At 53.8% G+C, this 23,890-nt stretch overlaps 1 protein-coding gene across 3 annotated transcripts in view; it reads left to right on the top strand.

Moving 5' to 3' along the window:
* The first annotated feature begins 417 nt into the window (after positions 1 to 417).
* PKN1 (protein kinase N1) overlaps positions 418 to 23,890 on the top strand; it is a 39,373-nt gene continuing 15,900 nt past the window's right edge. The window contains exons 1-8 of one of the 3 annotated variants that reach the window (XM_054461746.2): positions 418 to 495; positions 610 to 743; positions 8,730 to 9,030; positions 11,072 to 11,223; positions 14,104 to 14,239; positions 18,095 to 18,240; positions 18,672 to 18,885; positions 19,580 to 19,774. In XM_054461746.2, coding sequence (XP_054317721.1) covers positions 11,191 to 11,223; positions 14,104 to 14,239; positions 18,095 to 18,240; positions 18,672 to 18,885; positions 19,580 to 19,774 — 724 coding nt within the window. In that variant the 5' untranslated portion in view covers positions 418 to 495; positions 610 to 743; positions 8,730 to 9,030; positions 11,072 to 11,190. Of the gene's footprint in view, positions 496 to 609; positions 744 to 883; positions 1,115 to 7,864; positions 7,919 to 8,729; positions 9,031 to 11,071; positions 11,224 to 14,103; positions 14,240 to 18,094; positions 18,241 to 18,671; positions 18,886 to 19,579; positions 19,775 to 23,890 lie in introns of those variants that run through there. The other 2 variants (XM_054461744.2, XM_054461742.2) reach the window with 2 other exon arrangements.

Here is a 23,890-nt window from a genome sequence, read left to right on the forward strand (position 1 = left end):
ATCCCAGCACTTTGGGAGACCGAGGCGGGCGGATCACCTGAGATCAGGAGTTCGAGGCCAGCCTGGCCAACATGATGAAACCCCGTCTCTACTAAAAATACAAAAATTAGCCGGGCATGGTGGTGGGCACCTGTAATCCCAGCTACTCAGGAGGCTGAGGCAGAAGAATCGCTTGAACCCGGGAGGCGGAGGCTGCAGTGAGCCGAGATCGCGCCACTGCACTCCAGCATGGGCAACAGAGCGAAACTCCGTCCAAAAATAGCAAAACAACAAACAAACAATTACGATAACATTAAAAGTGACAGCAGCTAACACTTATGGAGCGTCTAGTGTGTTCTCAGCTCTTGGCCTGCACTGTCTCATTGAATTTTACCAACACCTAGGAGGTGAGCGCATCATTCCCATTTCACAGATGAGGTGCCCGGAAGGGTTTGGCTTCCCCAAGGCGTAAAGCGTTGGGATTTGAATGCAGATCTGCCCAGAGCTTGTCTCCAGGTAACGGGGAAACTTCCTTGCCCTTGAATAGGGGACCACAGATGCAGGCGTCCCGAGCTTGCAAATGCACCGGGGTGGGGTGGGGTGGGGGGTTATTCTGTTTGTTTTTTTCAGGGGTCCCGGGAGGCCCAAAGGCCTCCGCCGCCCTCGGCTTGAACGCGGGGAACCGTTCTCCTCGGGTTCCCGCGCGCTCCAATGGGGGACCCCTCGGCAGCGTGCGGTCGTCGCGAGACCCGGAAAGAGGAAAGGTGGGGAGCCGATGGGTTGCTCCGGGCTCGGGAGACCGAGGGGGCGGACGGGCTGGACCCCGCAGCCCCGGGGGCCTCTGGGAACCCCTCCCCCCTCGGCCCCGCCCCCTCCCCGGGCGCCGACCTCCGGGGTCACGTGACCAGGCCCGGCGGCCGCTGGGGCCGGAGGGCGCGGCGCGGGGACGCGGCGGCCTGGCCAGGCGAGGCGGGAGCCTAGCAGGCCGGAGCTGGCCGCGCGCCGGGGAGGGTCGCTCCGCGCCCGCCCCCTCCCCGCCACGCCTGGGGCGCACGCGCGCTCCTCTTGCCGCCCCTCCCTCCGCGCGGGGACCCCTGGCGGGCGGCAGGAGGACATGGCCAGCGACGCCGTGCAGGTAGGCGCACCTGCGTCTGGAGTCCCGGGGCGATCGGACGGCGCCGGCGGACGCCGCCCGCGCGCTGCCGGGGGAGCCCTCCAGCCCCCCGAACGGGACTCGGGCGGCGATGGCGAGGGCGGGGGCCTCCGGAGCGCCCAGCGCCCCCTCCCTGGGCCGGGACTGTGGAGCCAGCGAGGCCCCCTTCTCGGCAGGTGGCGATGTGGACGGGTCTGGTTTGGGGGCGATCCCGGAGGCAACCCCTGCTGCACCCTCAAACTCGGCCTCTCCCGGAGAACTAGAAGGGGCGCGGCGGATGCTCTACTTCGGGTGTCTGTGGCTGGCTGGGAGTCCCGGTGCCTCTCGTCCGCTCCCAAACTCATCCCCCTCCCCAGGGTTGGGTACCCGGCAGGTGCCGCTCCATCTGGGGCAGGTGCCTGGCGCAGTGCCCCGGGAGGGGAGGAGGCCGCTGGGCCCGGCCCGTGCCCTTCCCCCGCATAACAAAGCTCCAGCCACCCCCGCCTCTAGACAGCTTTATGATGTTCCAGACACCACCCAGATTGGCACCTGTTGGCGGAAGTACCAGAGTCACTGCATTAGGTCGGGGGACTGGGGACCCCCACTCCCACCCTTGGGCTGTCAGGTGGAACCTTCTCCCGGGTGGGGAGTGTCTCAGTCAACAGGCCAGGGATGCTCCCATATATAGAATCCTACTTTTTGGCATGGTGGCTGGGCACGGCTGGGTCACCCCCACCCTGCTAACACACACACGTGACTGGCACCAGCCTCCTGCCCAGCCAGATTCCCCTTGTGCCACCTGGTGGGTACCACTGACCTGGACTCATCTTCCCCGTCTGTGACAAGCACGGCTAGGGTGACTGCCAACCTTCTTTGGTTCAAGTGACCCAAATCTGAGAAATGTCTGTGCCTCGGTGCCCCCATTAGCACCTCACCATCCAGTTCATTGTCCTGTGGTTGTTGTGTAACGGGGTTCTCGTCTCCTTCTGCACCTGTCCCCAGCCCCTTTGTGTCTCCCCGGTAACCCCCGGTCCCTCCCGCCTCCCCAGTCCTGCTGATGGCCTGCCGGCCTTGCCGAGGAGCTGGGCGTATCTGGTGTTGCCGATCACACAAGGTCAGACCTCAGGGCCGGGATGGGCCGGGGTCCCTGCCTCTACCCCCGGCCCAGGGAGGGCTGTGTAGGAATCCCCTGGCGCATGCATGCGCTTGGCGCATCCCACACATGACCCAGACAGGCTGTGATTCCTGCAATGAGGCTGGACCCACGCCCTGGTCCTCCCTTCCCATCTCCTCCCCAGTCTCTTCCCCCCTCCTGGTCATCCCTCTCTCGTGGTTGCTTGGGCCTGCCGCCCTGTCCCTCTATCTGTCCCAACGTGTGCCTGTCTGTTCTGTGTCCTGCAAACGGATGTCCTGTCCAGATTCCGGAAACGCCCAAGGCATTGAAATCTCCGGATGTGGGGGTCTAGGTCCCCGGCTGCTCTGGCAAGATGGGGATTATGGGAGGCAGGTCCTCTGGGTCTGAGGTCTCCGCTCCATGGTGGGCAGCCGAGGAGCAGGGGTTCTCCATAGGCCAGGCCAGGGCCCTGAGTCCTGGGTTTGCCTTGCTGGCCCTCAGGTGACCCCTGTGCCCTGGGTAGAAGTGAGTCACTCAGGGGAGGAGAACCCAGGAGCCCAGCCTCCCTCCCTCTGTGCATTACAGACCTCAGCTGCTGGAGGTGGGGCCGAGGGAGGCCACCTCTCCTCTCTGCCTGGACTTCCCCAGTTGAGCTGGCCCCGCTCTTGGCTGTGTCCTCCCTCTGCCTGCTGGGGATGGGGTGGGGCCTTCTGAGCGAGGGTGGTATTTGGTGAGCCTGGGCTTAAATTCCAGCGCTGATACTTCCTCGCTGTGTGTCCTGGGCCCAGTGCCTTCGCCTCTCTGAGCCTGGGTTCTGACCTAGGAAAAATGGGACTAAGAGGGTGTTCATGGGAGAGAGAGAGACCCAGACCTCGCCAGCACTTGGCAGGCAGGGCTGCTATGAAGTCGTTACTGGTAAGCGTCCTGGTCAGCAGCTCAGGGTGTGAATCTGTGTCCTTATTGATTGATTTACTTATTTATATTTATTTATTTTAGGGGAGAGAGTCTTGCTCTGTCACCCAGGCTGGAGTGCAGTGGTGTGATCCTATGTCACCGCAGCCTCGATTTCCGATTTCCGGGGCTCAAGTGATCTTCCTGCCTCAGCCTCCCAAGTAGCTGGGACAAAAGGCACAGACCAACATGCCTGGCTAATTCCTTTTACTTTTGTAGAGACAGGGTCTCGCTCTGTTACCCAAGCTGGAATGCAGTGGCGAGATTCTTGTTCACTGCAGCCTCAAACACCTGATCTACAGGACTACAGGCACGCACCACCATACCTGGCTAATTTTTTTTTTTCCTTTTTTTTAAAAATTGAGACTGGGGTCTCACTCTGTCACCCAGGCTGGAGTGCAGCGGCATGATCTCTGCCTCCTAGACTCAAGCCGTTCTCCCACCCCAGCCTCCTGAGTAGCTGGGACTACAGGTGCACACCACCACGCCCGGCTAATTTTTGTATTTTTAGTAGAGTCAGGGTTTTGCTGTGTTGCCCAGGCTGGTCTTGAAGTCTTGAGCTCAAAGTAACCTGCCCTCCTAGGCCTCCCAAAGTGCTGGGATTACAGGTATGAGCCACTGCGCCCAGCCTTTCTTTTTTTCTTTTCCTTTTTTTTTTTTTTGTGATGGAGTCTCGCTCTGTCGCCCAGGCTAGAGTGCAGTGGCTTGATCTTGGCTTACTGCGAGCTCTGCCTCCTGGGTTCACGCCATTCTCCTGCCTCAGCCTCCCAAGTAGCTGGGACTACAGGCGCCCGCCACCACGCCCGGCTGATTTTTTTGTATTTTTAGTAGAGACAGGGTTTCACCTTGTTAGCCAGGATGGTCTTGATCTCCTGACCTCGTGATCTGCCTGCCTCGGCCTCTCAAAATGCTGGGATTATAGGCGTGAGCCACTGCGCCCGGCCTCTTTTTTTCTTTTTTGAGACAAAGCCTGGCTCTGTTGGCCAGGCTGAAGTGCGGTGACGTGATCTTGGCTCACTGGAACCTCTGCCTCCTGGGCTCAAGCCAGCTTCCCACCTCAGGCTCCCAAGTAGTTGAGACTACAGGCACATGCCATCACACCTGGCTAATTCTTACATTTTTTGTAGAGATGGGGTCTCACCGTTATTGCCCAGGCTGGTCTCAAACTCCTGAGCTCAAGCAGTCCTTCGGCCTTGGCCTCCTAAAGTGCTAGGATCACAGGCAGAGCCACCACACCTGGCCAATGCTTTTTTTATTTTTTGTAGAGATTTTTGTAGGTCTTGCTCTGTTGCCCAGACTGATCTCCAATTCCTGACCTCAAACACTGCTCCTGCCTCAGCCTCCCAAAGCGCTGGGATTACAGATGTGAACCACCACACCTGGCCAAATCTATGACCCTTAACCATAGGCTTCTCAGCCTTAGCACTACTGACATTCAGGGCTGGGTCATTCTTTGCAGTAGAGGCTGTCCTGTGCACTGCAGGGCGTTAAGTGGCATCCCTGGCCTCACCCTGGTAGAAGCCACCTCCCTACCCACAGTCATGACAACCAAAAATGTTTCTGGATGTTGCCACATGTCCCCGGGTATGGGGAGAAAATCTCCCCTCCATGGAAAACTGTTACTGGCCAGGCACAGTGCCTCACACTTGTAATCCCAGAACTTTGGGAGGCCGAGGCTGGCTGATCGCTTGAAGTCAGGAGTTCCAGACCAGCCTGGCCAACGTGTGAAACCCCGTCTCTACTAAAAATACAAAACATTAGCTGGGCGCGGTGGCACGTGCCTGTAGTCCCAACTACTCAGGAGGCTGAGGCAGGGGAATTGCTTGAACCCGGAAGGTGGAAATTGCAGTGAGCCAAGATTGCACCACTCCACTCCAGCCTAGGCGAAAGAGCAAGACTCTGTCTCAAACAAACAAACAAACCAAACATACTACTGTGACTTCCTTGAGCCTCAGTTTCCTCACCTGTGAAGTTGGAAGATTCTTGGCAGCTACTCAAGATTAGTAGGGAGGGGCTGGGAAGATGGTGGGAGTGATACACTTGGTCTATGGCATTCCTCCCTGGGGGCAGCTGCTCTTGAGATCAGTCACGAGCCAAGGATAACATTCCTTGTCTGTGAAATGGATGCTCCCAGCTGAAGGAGATAACCCCAGGGGGCCATTTCCTAGCAAGCATTTGGAATCTGGGTGCTCTTGTTTTAAATCTAGTCTCTGCCCACGGGGCAGTGACTCACACCTGTAATCCCGTACTTTTGGAGGCTGAGGCAGGAGGATTACTTGAGGCCAAGAGTTTGAGATCAGCCTGGGCAACATAGTGAGACCCCATGTCTATGAAAAATACAAAAATTAGTCAGGTGTGGTGGCGTATGCCTGTAGTCCCAGCTGCTCGGGAGGCTGAGCTGGGAGGACTGTTTGAGCCCAGGAGGTAGACACTGCAGGGAGCCATGATCACACCACTGCACTCCAGCCTGGGCAACAGAGTAAAACCCTGTCTCAAATAAAAAGAAAAAAGTTACATGAGATATTCAACTTTACTGTAAAGTAGCTTTGTGTTAGACGTTTTTGCCCAACTGTAGGCTTGGGTAAGTGTTCTGAGCACATTTAAGGCAGGCCAGGGTGAGCTATGATGTTTGGTAGGTAAGGTGTATTAAATGCATTTTTGACTTATGATATTTTCAATTTATGATGAGCTTATCAGGAAGTAATGCCATCATAAGTTGTTCTTGAACGTTACTGTGTGCTTAGCAAGTGGTTTTGTAGGCTGCTGATTTGGGGCATTCTTTTTTTTTTTTTTTTTTTTGAGACAGAGTTTTACTCTGTCGCCCAGGCTGGAGTGCAGTGGTGTGATCTCGACTCACTGCAATCTCCACTTCCTAGGTTCAAGCAATTCTCATGCCTCAGCCTCCCAAGCAGCTGGGATTACAAGCACGTGCCACCATGCCTGGCTAATTTTCATATTTTTAGTAGAGATGGGGTTTCATCATGTTGGCCAGGCTGGGCTCGAACTCCTGACCTCAAGTGATTTGCCTCGCTCATCCTCCCAAAGTGCTGGGATTACAGATGTGAGCCACCACGCCCAGTGTGATTTTGGAAATTGGAAATTCTTTTTTTTTTTTTTTGAGACGGAGTTTCGCTCTGGCGTGCAATGGCACGATCTTGGCTCACCTCAACCTCTGCCTCCTGGGTTCAAGTGATTCTGCTTCAGCCTCCCGAGTAGCTGGGATTATAGGCATGTACCACCATACCCGGCTAATTTTTTATTTTTTATTTTATTTTTATTTTTATTTTTAGTAGAGATGGGGTTTCTCCATGTTGGTCAGGCTGATCTCGAACTCCTGACCTCAGGTGATCCGCCCACCTCGGCCTCCCAAAATGCTGGGATTATAGGCGTGAGGCACCGTGCCCGGCCTGGTTTTGGAAATTCTTATCCCAGTCCCCCAGTGCTGTCCCCTAATTGTGTTGGCCTGAGGGAGTGCCACTGGGCTGGCTGGGACCCTGGGCCTCTCAGCTATGGTCAATAACAGTTGGCGACTGGACTGAGAGGAAGCAGGAAGTTGGGACGGCCGGTCTGCAGGAAAGGGGCCTCGCCTCTGAAGAAGTGGCTGTTCTGACCCTGAAGGGGAAGCCGGGGACAAGGGGTCACTTGGACGTATGCAGGTAGTCGCAGGGCAGGAGGTCTGTGGGAGCATGGATGCGCTGCAGGGGCCTCGGGGAGCGTGCATACGTGTGTAAGCATGTGCACACGCATGAGCATGTGGGCCGTGCCCTCTCGGGCAGGTGGGAGTGTGTCTTGTATGGGTTCTAGAGCGAAGCTCATAAGCACTTGTATGTGTTTGCAAATAAGTGCATATGTGGTAGGCATGGGGATGGGTACACTGTGAGCCCATTTTCCAGGCACACACCTGCAGGTGTAGAAGTGTGCACCTGTGTGTGGATCTTTGTTTCATCCACACACACAGGCATGGGAGTGTGCACACATGTGAGCCTGTGTTGCAGGCACACACCGGCAGCCATAACAGTGTGCAAACACAGGCCAGGCGCAGTAGCTCACGCCTGTAATCCTAGCACTTTGGGAGGCTGAGGGGGGTGGATCACCTGAGGTCAGGAGTTCGAGACCAGCCTGGCCAACATGGTGAAACCCTGTCTCTACTAAAAATACAAAAATTAGCTGGGCGTGGTGGTGCATGCCTGTAATCCCAGCTACTCGGGAGGCTGAGGCAAAGAATTGCTTGAACCTGGGAGGCGGAGGTTGCAGTGAGCCGGGATCGCACCAGTGCACTCCAGCCTGGGCAACACAAAGGGAGACTCTGTCTCAAAAAAAAAAAAAAAAGAAAGAGAAAGTGTGCAAACATTTGTGAGCCTGTGTTCTGTGCATATCCACATATGTATTTGAAAGTATGTGCACACTCAAGTCAGCCCCCCAGAGCCTGCATCCCCTCATGGATACACCATGAGTGTGTGAATGTACAAACTGCCTACACCTTGAACATTCTCTAGGGACAGGGAGCAAGGACTGTCCCTGGGTCTCATCTAGAGGAACAGGCTTGGCCCTAGAGGTGGCTGAAGGGAAGGTCCCTTAGATGCCCTGGAGTTGGCCCCGCGCAAGGGGTGCTGGGAGTTGACAGGAAAGAGGAAGTGGCGGCCGAGAGGCCCTGGTGGGGCTGAGGCTCAGGAAGAGGGCGGGGCCCTCAGCCCGGACCCAGGATGGCGGAGGCCAATAACCCCTCGGAGCAGGAGCTGGAGGTGGGGTCCAGGGTCCCTGTGGGGGCAGGCAGAAGGGGACCCCAAGTGGCACAGGCCAGTAGTCCTTCCCCGGGTACCTCTCAGTTTGGGAACAAGGAGAGGAGATGGGGTGCTGGCCTCAGAGTTCTCTGTTTGGAGGATGAGACTCTCCAGGGCCCTTCGGGGCTCCCAGGTTGGGGAGAGACAGACGGAAGGAGACTGGGCTCTGCTCTTTAGGGTCCCAGTTGTTGAAGATAGAGAAGAGCAGATGAGGGTCTTCAAGACCCCATAGTTTGGGGGTAGAGCAGAGAGAAGACTTGGCCTGCCCTTGGGATACCCTAGTTTTGGGGTATAGCCAAGGAAAGATGAGGCCTGCCCTTGGGATGCCATAGTTTCAGGGTACAAGTGAGGGAAGATGGGGCCTGTCCTCAGGACCCTGTAGTTTTAGGGGTACAGCAGAGAGAAGACAGGGCCTGCCCTTGGACCCTCTTAGTTTCGGGGAGCAGCAGAGAAAAGAAAGAATCTTCCCTTGGGACCCTCTAGTTTGGGGGAGGCAGCAGAAGGGAGACAGATCTTATTCTTGAGACCCACTTAATGTGGAGGATGCTGTGGTGGTAGGGGTGACAAGGCCCTGCTCTTGAGACCTCCCAGTTTGGGGAGGTCAGGAAGCAGTGGCAAGGCCTCGTCACCTTCCAGTTTTGGGAGTCAGAGGAGGTAGAGCAGGCCCTGTCTTGGGAGCCCCAATCCAGGGCAGAGGCTGGGCCAGGCTGGCTGCATGTGGTCTGCACCTGGAGTCCTCCTAGCTCCACTGACCCTGCTCTGTCCTCCGCAGAGTGAGCCTCACAGCTGGTCCCTGCTAGAGCAGCTGGGCCTGGCCGGGGCAGACCTGGCGGCCCCCGGGGTACAGCAGCAGCTGGAGCTGGAGCGGGAACGGCTGCGGCGGGAAATCCGCAAGGAGCTGAAGCTGAAGGAGGGTGCTGAGAACCTGCGGCGGGCCACCACTGACCTGGGCCGCAGCCTGGGCCCCGTGGAGCTGCTGCTGCGGGGCTCCTCGCGCCGCCTCGACCTGCTGCACCAGCAGCTGCAGGAGCTGCACGCCCACGTGGTGCTTCCCGACCCGGCGGCCACCCACGGTGAGCTGGGATGCCTCTGGGGATGCGGGACTCCAGGGGTTCCGCTGCTCACTGGCTCACCCATGGTCTCCAGAGCCAGGTTAACCCATCTCCACGGACACCCAGGGAGATGCATGCCATGACCCACGTAGCCACCAACACCCAGAGAGGTGCATACAGCCACACCAGCACCCGGTAACACTCAGGACCGTGCACGCTGTCACATGAATACCTCTAGACACAGCCACGCCAACACCCAGGCAACATTCAAGGATGTGTACGCAGTCACACAAACACCTAAAAAAACAGCCACACCAACACACAGGCAACACCCAGGCAACACCCAAGGGTGCACATACTGTCACACAAATACCTCCAGACACAGCCACGCCAACACCCAGGCAACACTCAAGGATGTGCACACTGTCACACGAATACCCAGAAACTCCCACAGTTACATGGATGATACCCAAAGACTGTTTATTTTTGTTTTTGTTTTGAGACAGGGTCTTGCCTTGTCACCCAGGCTGGAGTACAGTGGTGTGATCAAAGCTCACTACAGCCTCAATTTCCTGGGCTCAAACAATCCTCCTACCTCAGCCTTCCAAGCAGCTGGGACTATAGGCATACACCACCATGCCTGGCTAATTTAATTTAATTTTTTTTTTTTTTTGTAGAGACAGGGTCTTGGTATGCTGCCGGGGCTTGGCTAGAACTCCTGGCTTCAAGTGATCCTCCTGCTTTGGCCTCCCAAATGCTGGGAATACAGGTGTGAGCCATTGCACCCAGCCTGTTTTTTAATTTAAAAAATTTTTATTGCTTTTACATTTTTTTTCTTTTTGAGACGGAGTCTTGCTGTGTCGCCCAGGCTGGAGAGCAGTGGTGCAATCTCAGCTCACTGCAACCTCCACCTCCCAGGTTCAAGTGATTCTCCTGCCTCAGCCTCCTGAGTAGCTGGGACTACAGGCTTGCACCACCACGCCCGGCTAATGTTTGTATTTTTAGTACAGATGGGATTTCACCATGTTGGTCAGGCTGGTTTCAAACTCCTGACCTCAACTGATCCACCCACCTCAGGTGATCTGCCTCCCAAAATGCTGGGGTTACAGGTGTGAGCCACCTCACCCAGCGGTTTAAAATTTTTTGGGGGGGAAGGAGGGGGAAGGACGGACTTTCGCTCTTGTCACCCGGGCTGAAGTGCAATAGCAGGATCTCGGCTCACTGCAACCTCCACCTCCCAGGTTCAAGCGATTCTCCTGCCCCAGCCTCCCAAGTAGCTGGGATTATAGGCATGAGCCACCACGCCTGGCTAATTTTTGCATTTTTAGTAGAGATGGGGTTTTGCCATGTTGGCCAGGGTGGTCTTTAACTCCTGACCTCAAGTAATCCGCCTGCCTCGGCCTCCCAAAGCGTTGGGATTATAGGCGTGAGCCACTGCGCCCGGCCTCAGTCATTTCTGCACCCAGGGTCCCCTCGAGCATCACCTCACTCTCCAGAGACTCACGCAGACACATGCATCCGGATGTGCCAACACCCGGAGACTCAGTCATACCAACCTGGAAATCTGAACTCACAGTTGTAGCAACAGTCAGAGATGTACGCAGAGCATCTCCCAACACCCACAATCTCAGACAGTCATTCTAACACATGGCGTCTCACAGAGTTACACTAACACCTAGGGAAACACACACTCAGCCATGCCAACACCCTGCAGCTCACAGATGGCACCACTCCCACACCCACAGGCTCACACAAGCCGTGTACGAAGTTACTCACGGGCCTCCCAAATGCAGTGGACCCAGCACCAAGGACACACTAACACACCTGGGTGCTCGCCTGCACTCATTCATCCTGGGTCCTGCCCCAGCCCCGAGGGGTTTCCCTGGGAGGGTGGGTGGGTAGACTGCTGGGCCCTGGTGTCCCCCTGCCTGCCTGTCTGCTGGCCCCCAGCTGCCCCTCCCCCATGCCCCAGGGGCGATGCCCAGGCTGGGCTGAGGATGAAGCCTCCCAGGCAGACCAAGGTGACGATGCGTGGTGACTCTCTCCCACCTGTCGCCTCCAGATGGCCCCCAGTCCCCTGGTGCGGGCGGCCCCACCTGCTCGGCCACCAACCTGAGCCGCGTGGCGGGCCTGGAGAAGCAGTTGGCCATTGAGCTGAAGGTGAAGCAGGGGGCGGAGAACATGATCCAGACCTACAGCAATGGCAGCACCAAGGTGAGGCAGCACGCGCACACACACACCGTGTGCACACACCACACCTGCATGCGTACAGTCCCCCCACATGTGCACACCCACCTGCATGTGTACACATCTGTCCCCGTGTGCACACGCCTACTCGAATGTGCACCCACACCTGCGCATGCACACCCCACACGTGCACACCCACCTGCATGTGTACACACCTGTCCACGTGTACACACACCCACTCGAGTGTGCACCCACACCTGTATGTGCACACACTCACTGGCATGTACTCCCACGTCTGTACATGCACACACCTACCTGTGTGCATACACGCTCACCCACGTGTGTACATACCCATACAAATGTGTACACATACATGCATACACCCACCACATGTACACACACCTGCATGTGTACACACCCTTGAACGTGCACACACAGCTACACGTGCATGCATACTTGCACACACCCACATGTGCGTATACCAGCATGTGTACATACACCCCCCATGTGCACACACACCTGCACATGCTCACACACCTGCACCTGCAGACACATTTGCAGTGCACACGCACATGTACATACCCACCCGTGTATCTGCACACACACCGCACATGTATGCACACACCTGCATACACATTTGCAGTGCACACGCACATGTACACACCCACACGTACACACTCACCTGTGTATCTGCACATACGCTGCACATGTATGCACACGCCTGTGAGCAGATCACAGGCTGGGGGCATAGGGTGCAGCCTACAGCTGCCCCCATGGGAGGCTGGGAGCCTTTGGATTGGGGACATACTGGCTGATGGGTGTAACTTGGTGTCAGGACTAAGGCACAGGCAGCTCATGGGGGCATATGGGAAGCATGACTATGGGTGATGTCAGACAGACATGTGGCAAATTGTCTCCCCTCCTCCCACAGTCCCCTGCAGAGCCTCAGGCCCATCCACAGTCAGGGCAACATGCAGCCTCTCACTGCTGATGGTGTGTCCTGTTACAAGCACACACACAGTCATGTCAATACCTTCACACTCACACACCATCATAACATCTAGACACACACACACACATGCTGTCATGACATCTAGAGACACACAGTGGTAACAACATCTAGCAACACATGGAGAATCCCACCACAGCCACATCTGGACACACACACACACTCTTACATTCATACCCAGACACTGGTGCGCACGGACGCACAGATACACACACATCCCCCGTCCTGCCAATCAGTCCCAGGAACACACAGGTCTCCATCAGCACCCAGAAATTCTGACACCACAAGCACAGGCCGACCTACAGCTAGAGGATTAATGTCCAGACCCACAGGCTGGTGTGCGCATGTCCTTCTACGTGAATGTCACATGGGAGGACAGACTGCATGGATTTTTTTTAATGACACTATTTTATTTATTTTTTGAGACAGAGTCTCACTCTGTCGCCCAGGATGGAGTGCAGTGGCGTGATCTCGGCTCACTACAACCTCCGCCTCCTGGGTTCAAGCGATTCTCATGCCTCAGCGTCCCAAGTACCTGGGATTACAGTCATGTACCACCACGCCCCGTTAATTTTTGTATTTTTAGTAGAGATAGGGTTTCACCATATTGGCCAGGCGAGTCTCGAACTCCTGACCTCGGCTGATCTGCCCACCTCGGCCTCCCAAAGTGCTGGGATTACAGATGTGAGCCACCTCGCCTGGCCTAGCATTATTTTATTTATTTAATTTATTTTTATTTTTATTGAGATAGGGGTCTATGTTGCCCAGGCTGGACTCGAACTCCTGGGCTCAAGCATTCCTCCTGCCTTGGCCTCCCAAAGTGCTGGGATTACGGCTGTGAGCCACTGCGCCCCATTTATCAATTGGTGGACATTTGGTTGTTTCCACCTTTTTAGTGATTGTGAATAGTTTTGCTGTGAACACCTATGTACAAGTATTTGAACACCATTCTATGAAAATTTAAAACCTAGATCAATTGTATATCTTTTACATGTATCTGAGCAGTATACAGAAAAAGAATAAGAGTTTCTCACCCCCTAAGAATTTCTGCCCCCCCTCCGCCCCGGGGTGATACTGACCCAGTGAAAATGAATAGAGTAGGCCGGGAGCGGATCCCAGCACTTTTGGGAGGCTGAGGCGGGCAGATCACTTGAAGTCAGGAGTTCAAGACCAGTGAGGCCAACATGGTGAAACCCCAACTCTACTAAAAAAATACAAAAATTAGCCGGGCGTGGTGGCACATGCCTGTAATCCCAGCTACTCGGGAGGCTGAGGCAGGAGAATCGCTTGTACCTGGGAGGCAGAGGTTGCAGTGAGCTGAGATCACACCACTGCACTCCAGCCTGAGCGACAGAGCGAAATTTTGTCTCAAAAAAAAAAAAAAAAGCTGGGCGTGGTGGCGGGCGCCTGTAATCCCAGCTGCTCAGGAGGCTGAGGACTCCTTGGACTACATCAGGAATGCATGGAAGTACATTTATTTACTTATTTATTTATTTTGAGACAGGGTCTCGCTTTGTTGCCCAGGCTGGAGGGCAGTGATGCAATCTCAGCTCAATGCAGCCTCCAACTCCTGGGCTTGAGTGATCTTCCTGCCTCAGCCCCCTGAGTAGCTAGGACCACAGGTGCACACCACCACGCCCAGCTAATTTTTGCATTTTTTTGTGGAGACAAGGTCTTGCCACGTTGTCCAGGCTGGTCTTTAACTCCTGAGCTCAGCAGTCCACCCACTTCAGCCTCCCAAAGTGTGGGGATTACAGGCGTGAGCCACCGTGCCTGGCCTGCAAATGCGTGTTGTTACATCCACATGTGAACACTCTGCCACTGTCACCTAGGACCTGCATGGTGTGGCTAGACCCCAACCACCTAGCCTTCCTCTCTCAGACTGTCTCTGCCTCCAGGACCGGAAGCTGCTGCTGACAGCCCAGCAGATGTTGCAGGACAGTAAGACCAAGATTGACATCATCCGCATGCAACTCCGCCGGGCGCTGCAGGCCGGCCAGCTGGAGAACCAGGCAGCCCCGGATGAGACCCAAGGTGAGTCCCTTGCTTCCAGGCAGCTTAGCCTGCATCTCGCCTTGCAAGGCTCAGCCTCCAGCTCTATAATGAGTCCCTTTCTGGGGCACGGAGGTGGGTCCTGTGACCCAGTGTGAGACTTCAACACATTCCTGACCCTCTCTGGGCCAGAGCTTCCCATTTTGTCCCATGCAAAGTTTGGATTACATCAGGGGTTGGTAAATTACCACCTTCGGACCAAATCTATCCATTGTCTTTTTTTGTCAATAAAGTTTTATTGGTACCCAGCCACACCCATTCATTTACTATGTTTTTGACTGCCTGACTATTCTGAATAATGACCCTGGCACTTGGTCACAGAGAGTCAGACACTCACAGTCACACTGTGTCCACATGTGTCACTCACCTGGACACCAATAACACAGACACAGTTCCAAGGAAGTTGATAGTCACAGGCATGTTGCCTTATAAACACAATCTCGGCTGGGTGCAGTGGCTGACGCCTGTAATCCCAGCACTTTGGAAACCGAGGCGGGCGGATCATTTGAGGTCAGGAGTTTGAGATCAGCCTGGCCAACATGATGAAACCCTGTCTCTACTAAAAATGCAAAAATCAGCTGGGCATGGTGGCATGCAGCTGTAGTCCCAGCTACTTAGGAGGCTGAGGCAGGAGAATCACTTGAACCCGGGAGGCGGAGGTTGCAGTAAGCCAAGGTCAGCCCACTGCACTCCAGCCTGGGCAACAGAGTGAGACTCTGTCTCAAAAAAACACACAGAAAAAAACACACAGTCTCACTGTCACCCCTAGACCTGATGCCACATGGCACTTTATCAGTCACTGGGACTTTTAGGAATGAAGTCATCCAGTCACCCATCCTTGCAACAACACCCAGAGACAAGGGAATGTGTGATCCTATCATCACACAGTCACTGCGAAGCCCATGTGGATATCCACAGTACAGGCACACGATCACGTACACTGTCGCACTGACACACACTGCAAGGACACACCTTTTTTTTTTTTTTTTTGAGACAGAGTCTCGCTCTGTTGCCCAGGCTGGAATGCAGTGGCACAATCTCTGCTCACTGCAACCTCTGCCTCCCGGGTTCATGCCATTCTCCTGCCTCAGCCTCCTGAGTAGCTGGGACTATAGGCGCCTGCCACCACGCCTGGCTAAATTTTGTTTTTTTTTTTGAGACGGAGTCTTGCTCTGTCACCCAGGCTGGAGTGCAGTGGTGCGATCTCAGCTCACTGAAAGCTCCGCCTCCCAGGTTCATGCCATTCTCCTGCCTCAGCCTCCCAAGTAGCTGGGACTATGAGCGCCTGCCAGCACATCTGGCTAATTTTTTTGTATTTTTAATAGAGACGGGGTTTCACCATGTTAGCCAGGATGGTCTCGATCTCCTGATCTCATGATCCGCTTGCCTTGGCCTCCCGAAGTGCTGGGATTACAGGCTTGAGCCACCAGGCTCAGCCAATTTTTTGTATTTTTAGTAGAGACGGGGTTTCACCATGTTAGCCAGGATGGTCTCGATCTCCTGACCTCGTGATCTGCCCGCCTTGGCCTCCCAAAGTGCTGGGATTACAGGTGTGAGCCACTGTGCCCGGCCGACACACTTTTTTTGTTTAGACAGGGTCTCGCTCTGTTGCCCAGGCTAGAATGCAGTGGCGCGATCATAACTCACTGCAGGCTTGACCTTCTGGGCTCAAGCAATCCTGCTGAGTAGCTGGGACCATAGGCATGTGCCACCACACCCAGCTTATTAAAAGAAATTTATTTTTTTTTTATTAAGTATTTATTGATCATTCTTGGGTGTTTCTCAGAGAGGGGGATATGGCAGGGTCATAGGATAATAGTGGAGAGAAGGTCAGCAGATAAACACATGAACAAAGAAATTTTTTTTTGTAGAGACTAGGTCTTGCCCAGGCTGGTCTCAAACTCCTGGCCTCAAGTGATCCTCCTGCCTTACCCTCCCAAAGTGTTGAGATTATAGGCGTGAGCCACTATGCCTGGCCTGTGCCCCTTTTGTTGACCCTGTGCTTGGGCATAAATGCATTTGTGTCTGTGACTGTGTTTCTCTGCCCCTATAATGGTGTCCCTGTGCCCAAGATGACAGGGCTGTGTCTGTGTAACAGAGTCTGACTCATGACAGTGTCTCTATGTGGCAGGGTGACTGCATCTTTGTGACAGAGTATATGTTCCTCTGGTGATAGTGTGCCTACGCTGGTGACAAAGTGGTAATGCCATGTGTCCCTGTGGGCGACAGTGTGACAGTGCCTGCCTTACTCTCCTTGGGCTGCCATAACAAAGTCCCATAGGCTGAGTGGCTTAAACAACAGACATTTATGTTTTTCACAGTTCTGGAGACTGGCAGTCCCAGATCAGGGTACCGGCGTGGTCGGTTCCTGGTGAGGGCGCTCCTCCTGGCTTACAGATGGCTCCCTTCTTACTGCGCCCTCACACGGAGAGAGAGCCTTAGTGTCTCTTCCTCTTCTTATTTTTCATTTTTAGTTTTTTGAGACAGGGTCTTGGTCTGTCACCCAGGCTGGAGTGCAGTGGCGTGATCACAGCTCACTGCAGCCTCGACTTTCTGGGCTCAAGTGGTCTTCCTGGTTCAGCCTTCTGAGTAGCTGGGACTACAGGCACATGCCACCACGCCTGGCTACTTTATTTTTTATTTTTAGTAGAGACAAGGTCTCTCTATGGTGCCCAGGCTGGTCTCAAACTCCTGGCCTCAGGTGATGCTCCTGCCTCAGCCTCCTAAAGTGCTGGGATTGCAGGCGTGGACCACTGCACCCAGCTTCTTCCTCCGATAAGGGTGCTAATCCCATCATGATGGCCCTCCCTCCATGACTTCCTCTAACCCTAATTACCTCCCAAAGGCACTTGGAGAAGTCCAAGTGCCATCCCAGTGGGGATTAGGGGTTCAACATAGGAATTTGGTAGGAGACAAACATTGAGTCTCTTAACAGTGTCTTTGTGACTGACACCATCTGTGTGAATGTAGTATGCTGTGGTTGTCCAAATGTCCATGAGTGTCACCGTGCCTGGTTGACTGTGTAACCTGGTGACTGTTCATTGGGGAATGAGGTGTGTCAACATGGGTATGACAGTATTTTTTTTTTTTTTTTTTAATGACATAGAGTCTCACTCTGTCACCCAGGCTGGAGAGCAATGGCGCCATCTCGGCTTACTGCAACCACCGCCTCCTGGGTTCAAGTGATTCTCCTGCCTCAGCCTCCTGAGTAGCTGGGATTACAGGCATGCGTCACCGTGCCCGGCTAATTTTTGTATTTTTAGTAGAGACAGGGTTTCACTATGTTGGCCAGGCTGGTCTCAAACTCCTGACCTCAAGTAATCCACCTGCCTTGGCCTCCAAAAGTGCTGAGATTACAGGCCTGAGCCACCATGCTTGGCCTATGATTTATATGTTCCTGTCTGGGTGACAGCCCCTGGGTGACAGTGTCTGAATCTAGATAATGTGGCTGTCCCTGGGGGCCACAATGTGCCTGTGTCTGTCCCTGTGCAAATCCCTGGAGGTGAAGAGGGACCGTGACAATGTGTCTGTCGGTAAGCCTGGGGTGACAGTGTGCCTGTGTGTCATTGCTCAGATTGTCCCCTGTAACAGGGTAACTTTTTCCCTAGGACTGGCCCTGTGAGTGATGGTGTTTGGGTAAAAGAGTCTGGGTGGAAGTGTGGCTGTCTGCAGGTGACAGTGCGACAGTGTCACTGTGCCTGCCCCTTGGATGAAGCGTGATGCATCTTCATGATGGTTTGTCTGTGGCCTGTGCCTGTTCCTGCGAATGGTGTGTCTGCGACTAGGTTGGTGGGGCGCTGCAGGCTAGCCTCAATGCCCTGTATTCCACGCTCACAGGGAGTCCTGACCTGGGGGCTGTGGAGCTGCGCATCGAAGAGCTGCGGCACCACTTCCGAGTGGAGCACGCGGTGGCCGAGGGTGCCAAGAACGTACTGCGCCTGCTCAGTGCTGCCAAGGCCCCGGACCGCAAGGCAGTCAGCGAGGTGAGGGGCGGAGCTTTCATTAAAGGCGGGACTTTAGCAAGGGGCGGTGCTTCAGCAAGCGGCGGGGACTTCGCCAGGAACAGCCATGGTGAGGGGTGGAGTCTCAAAGGGGGTGTGACCTTCATAAGGGGTGGGGCCTCAGCCAGGGTAGACTACTGTGAGGGTCAGGGCGTCAGGCAGGAACAGTGCCACCGTGAGGGGCGGGGCCTCAGCGAGGGGGCATGGTTTCAGGCAGGAATGGCCCTCGGTGAGGGGAGGGGCCTCTCCAAGGGGCGGGGCCTGGTTTTCCCAGGGGTAGGACCAAGTTGGTTTGAGGTTTAGCCCTCTAGGGAGGAGCTCAGTGCGAGACTCAGCCTGGGGGTGGGGCCTAGGCCTGCACTTGGGAAGGGGCAAGCCTGGTCCGGCCCCCAGCCCCACACTTCCCAACGCAGGCCCAGGAGAAATTGACAGAATCCAACCAGAAGCTGGGGCTGCTGCGGGAAGCTCTGGAGCGGAGACTTGGGGAGCTGCCCGCCGACCACCCCAAGGGGCGGCTGCTGCGAGAAGAGCTCGCTGCGGCCTCGTCTGCCGCCTTCAGCGCCCGCCTGGCCGGGCCCTTTCCCGCCACGCACTACAGCACCCTGTGCAAGCCCGCGCCGCTCACAGGTGGACCTGAGACCTGCCCCACCCCCGCAGCCCTGGGCCTCCTCCTCTCATTTCCCCATTCCTGTGGTCCCCGACTTCAATCTCCACTCTCCCCAACCCTGGACTCGCATCCCACTGTCTCCTCCCCTCCTTTGCCCTCTGATTCTGGGCTCTTGCCCCCTCCCCACACCTCAGTTTCTCCATCTCTCTTCACCTGGCCCAGTATTTTTCTCCCAGCCCTTGTCCCCCAACCCCACCTCAGCCTCACAACGCTCAGCCATGAGCCTCCTACCCGCCTGCTGCAGACCAACCAGCCAGCCCCACCTTCCACAGACCCCTCAGCTATCTACCCCTCCAGACCAGCCCCACCGTAGACCCCTAGCCCATCTCAGACCTCAGATTGTCCACCGAGTCCTCCCCTAGAACCCCTAGTCCTACCCTGTTCCTGCTTGCCTGGGCCCACGGCCTGTACCCTGAGCCTCTCTTCTGCCCATAAACTCCCGCATCCGAGCCCCTCCCAGAAGGACTGCTTGTCTCATATTCTCCTATCCCAGCACGGACATCCCGGCCTCATGCCCCGTGCTCCATTCTGGTTGTCCCTCACTGGCTCCCACTTGTACCATGGCTGCGTCTGGATGTGTCCCCTCCCCTCTGTGGTCCCCTCCGCTCAGCCTGCCCCAGAAGTGGCCCCCTGCTGAGCTTTCCCCTCCTGCAGGGACCCTGGAGGTACGCGTGGTGGGCTGCAGAGACCTCCCAGAGACCATCCCCTGGAACCCTACGCCCCCCGTGGGGGGACCTGGGACCCCAGACAGCCGCCCCCCATTCCTGAGCCGCCCAGCCCGGGGCCTTTACAGCCGAAGCGGAAGCCTCAGTGGCCGGAGCAGCCTCAAAGCAGAAGCCGAGAACACCAGTGAGTGGGCATCGTGGGCCCTGAGAAACAAGGTGGCATTGGGGACCTGGAATGCCCCATATTTGTAAACCTTTAAAAAATAAGCCAGGGGTCGGATGTGGTGGTTCACGCATGTAATCCCAGCACTTTGGGAAGCCAAGGTGGATGGATCACTTGAGGTCAGGAATTTGAGACCAGCCTGGCCAACATGGTGAAACACTGTCTCTACTTAAAAATACAACTTAGCTGGGCATGGTGGTGCACACCTGTAATCCCAGCTGTTTGGGAGGCTTAGGCAGGAGAATTACTTAAACCCGGGAGGTGGAAATTGCAGTGAGCCATGATTGTGCCATTGCCCTCCAGCCTGGGTGACAGAGTGAGACTCTGCCTCAAAAGAGAACGAAAACAACAACAAAAACTAAAACAAAAAAACAGGCCAGGTGCAGCAGTTCATTCCTGTAATCCCAGCACTTTGGGAGGCTGAGACAGGAGGATCACTTGAGGCCAGGAGTTTGAGACCAGCCTAGGCAACATAGCAAGACCCTGTCTATACAAAAAATAAAATGTAAAAATTAGCCAGATGTGGTGGCCCGCACCTGTAGTCCTATCTATTCTAGAGGTGGGAGGATCACTTGAGCCCAGGAGCTCCAGGCTGCAGTGAGCTATCATTGAACCATTTCACTCCAGCCTAGATGACAGAGAGACCTTGTTTCTAAATTAAAAAAAAAAAAAAAAAAAATTCAAGTTTATTTAGATTAAAAAAAAGGCTGGGCGTGGTGGCTCACGCCTGTAATCAGCACTTGGGGAGGCCGAGGTGGGTGGATCATGAGGTCAGGAGTTCAAGACCAGCCTGGCCAGCATGGTGAAACCCCATCTCTACAAAAAATACAAAAAAATTAGCCAGGCGTGGTGGTGGGCGCCTGTAATCCCAGCTACTCGGGAGGCTGAGGCAGAGAATTGCTTGGCAGGAAGCGGAGGCTGCAGTGAGCCGAGATTGTGCCACCGTACTCCAGCCTGTGCGACAGAGCAAGATTCCATCTTAAAATAATAATAATAATAATAATAATAATAATAATAAATAAATAAAACAAATTTAAAAAGAAAGGAAAACCAAACAAGAAACCAATATATCATACTCATTAGGATGACTAATACTATTTTAAAAACCCAACAAAACAAACAGAAAATAACAAGTGTTGGTGAGGATGTGGAGAGAAATCAGAACCTTTGTGCACTGTTGGTGGGAATGTAAAATGGTGCAGCCCTATGGAAAATATATTGGCATGGCCAGGTGCAGTGGCTCACACCTGTAATCCCAGCACTTTGGGAGGCTGAGGGGGGGCAGATCACCTGAGGTCAGGAGTTCGAGACCAGCCTGGCCATCATGGCAAAACCCCATCTCTACTAAAAATACAAAAATTAGCTGGGCATGGTGGTGTGTGTCTGTAATCCCAGCTACTCAGAAGGCTGAGGCAGGAAAATCGCTTGAACCCAGGAGGCAGAAGTTGCAGTGAGCTGAGATCGAGCCACAGGACTCCAGCCTGGGCGACAGAGCGAGACTCTGAAAGAAAGAGAGAGAGAGGGAGGGAGGGAGGAAGGAAGGAATATTGGCTGTTCCTGAAACAATTAAAAACAGAGTAAGCAGGCCAGGCGCAATGGCTCACACCTGTAATCCCACCACTTTGGGAGGTCAAGGTAGGTGGATCACCTGAGGTCAGAAGTTCAAGACCAGCCTGGCCATCATGGTGAAACCCCATTTCTACTAAAAATACAAAAATTAACCGGACTTGGTGGTGGTGCGCGCCTGTAGTCCCAGCTACTCTGGAGGCTGAGGCAGGAGAATTGCTTGAATCCGGGAGGCAGAGGTTGGAGTGAGCAGAGATCATGCTAGTGCACTCCAGCCTGGGTGACAGAATGAGACTCCATCTCACAAAAAAAAAAAAAAAAAAAAAAAAAAAACCAAGAGTAACCATATGATCCAAAGCTACTTCTGGGCATATCCCCAAAAGAATTAAAAACAGGGCCTCGGACATTCCATAATGTGTACATATTTCAAAACAACATGTTGTACATGATAAATATATATAATTTTTATTTGTCAGTTTTAAAAATAGTGATAGAAAAATATTTAAAAAAAATAAAAGGGTCTCAGAGATATTTGTATACCTGTGTTCATAGCAGCATTATGAAAGCCAAAAATGGAAGCAACCCAGATCCACCAATAGATGAATGGATAAACAAAACGTGGGCCAGCCGTACGATGGAACATTGCTCAGATTTAAAAAGGAAAAAAATCCCGCCAGGCGTAGTGGCTCATGCCTGTAATCCCGGCACTTTGGGAGGCCGAGGCAGGTGGATCACTTGAGCTCAGGAGTTCGAGACCAGCCTGGGCAACATGGTGAATCCCCATCTCTATTAAAAATACAAAAATTAGCCAGGTGTGGTGGCACATGCCTGTAATCACAGTTACTCGCGAGGCTGAGGTAGGAAAATCGCTTGAGCCCAGGAGGCAGGCGTTGCAGTCAGCCAAGATCATGCCACCGCGCTCCAGCCTGGGTGACAGAGTGAGACACTGTCTCAAAAAAAAAAAAAAAAAAAAAAAAAGGGAAAGGTATCCTGTCTCATCCTGCAACACGGATGAATCTTGAGGACATTAGTCTAAGTGAAATAAGCCAGTCCCCAAAAGACAAATATTGTATGATTCCAGTTATATGAGGTTCCTAGAGTAGTTAGATTCATAGAGACAGAAAGTAGAATGATGGATGCCAGGGGGTAGAGGGAGGGGGAATGGGGAGTTTAGTATTTAATGTGGACAGAGTTTCAGTTTTGTAAGGTGAAAGTTCTGGAGATGGATGGTGGTAATGGTTGCACAGCAATGTGAATGTACTTAATGCCACTGAACTGGACACTTAAAAGTGATTATGATGGTAAATTTTATGTTATATGTATTTTACCATAATTTTTTTTTTTCTTGAGGCAGAGTCTCGCTCTGCTGCCCAGGCTGAAGTGCAGTGGCACCATCTCAGCTCACTGCAACCTCTGCCTCCTCGGTTCGAGCAATTCTCTTGCCTCAGCCAACCCAAGTAGCTGGGATTACAGGCGTGCGCCACCACGCCCGGCTAATTTTTGTATTTTTATGGAGACAGGGTTTCACCATGTTGGCCATAATTTTTTTAAAAGAAAATTTGATTCGTAATCTCGTGGCTAAAAAAGGAAAAAGAAAATTAATACGTATGTACAAAAAAAAAAGGGAGTGTGGAGAAGAGTAACAGGAGAGCAGACACCCATATTACCACCACCTGTGTTAGGAAATAGAATATGGCAGCCAGGTGCCACGGCTCATGCCTGGAATCCCAGCATTTTGGGATTTGCAGGAGGATCACTTGAACCCAGGAGTTAGAGACCAGCCTGGGCAACATAGCAAGACCTTGTCTTTACAGATAATTTAAAAATTGGGGCACATGGCCAGGCACGGTGGCTCACGCCTGTAATCCCAGCACTTTGGAAGGCCGAGGCGGGCAGATCACAAGATCAGGAGATCGATATCATCCTGGCTAACACGGTGAAACCCCATCTCTACTAAAAATACAAACAATTAGCCGGGCATGGTGGTGGGCGCCTGTAGTCCCAGCTACTCAGGAGGCTGAGGCAGGAGAATGGCGTGAACCTGGGAGGCAGAGCTTGCAGTGAGTTGAGATCACACCACTGCACTCCAGCCTGGGCGACAGAACAAGACTGTGTCTCAAAAAAAAAAAAAAAAAAAAATTGGGGGTACATGTCATCAGGCCCTCCTGAGTCTGTCACAGAAAAAAAACTAAAGGGAAAAAAAGAGAAGACAAACCAACCAAAAATTAACCAGGCGTGGGCATGGTGGCTTGTGCTTGCGGTCCCAGCTACTTGGGAGGCTGAAGTGGGAGGATTGCTTGAGTGCAGGAGGTCAAGGCTCCAGTGAGCTGTGATTGCACCACTGCATTCCAGCCTGGGCAACTGAGCGAGACCCCATCTTTAAAAAAAAAAAAATGGAAAAGAAATAGAATATTTCTAACTCTCCAGAAGCCCCCTCTTGTCTCCTCCCCAAGTCCAGCTCCTTCCTCTGCCATAGAGGTGGCTACTCTCCTGACTTTTATCATTTCCTTG

Source organism: Pongo pygmaeus, chromosome 20 (assembly GCF_028885625.2).
Source record: "Pongo pygmaeus isolate AG05252 chromosome 20, NHGRI_mPonPyg2-v2.0_pri, whole genome shotgun sequence".
Classification (NCBI taxonomy): domain Eukaryota; kingdom Metazoa; phylum Chordata; class Mammalia; order Primates; family Hominidae; genus Pongo; species Pongo pygmaeus.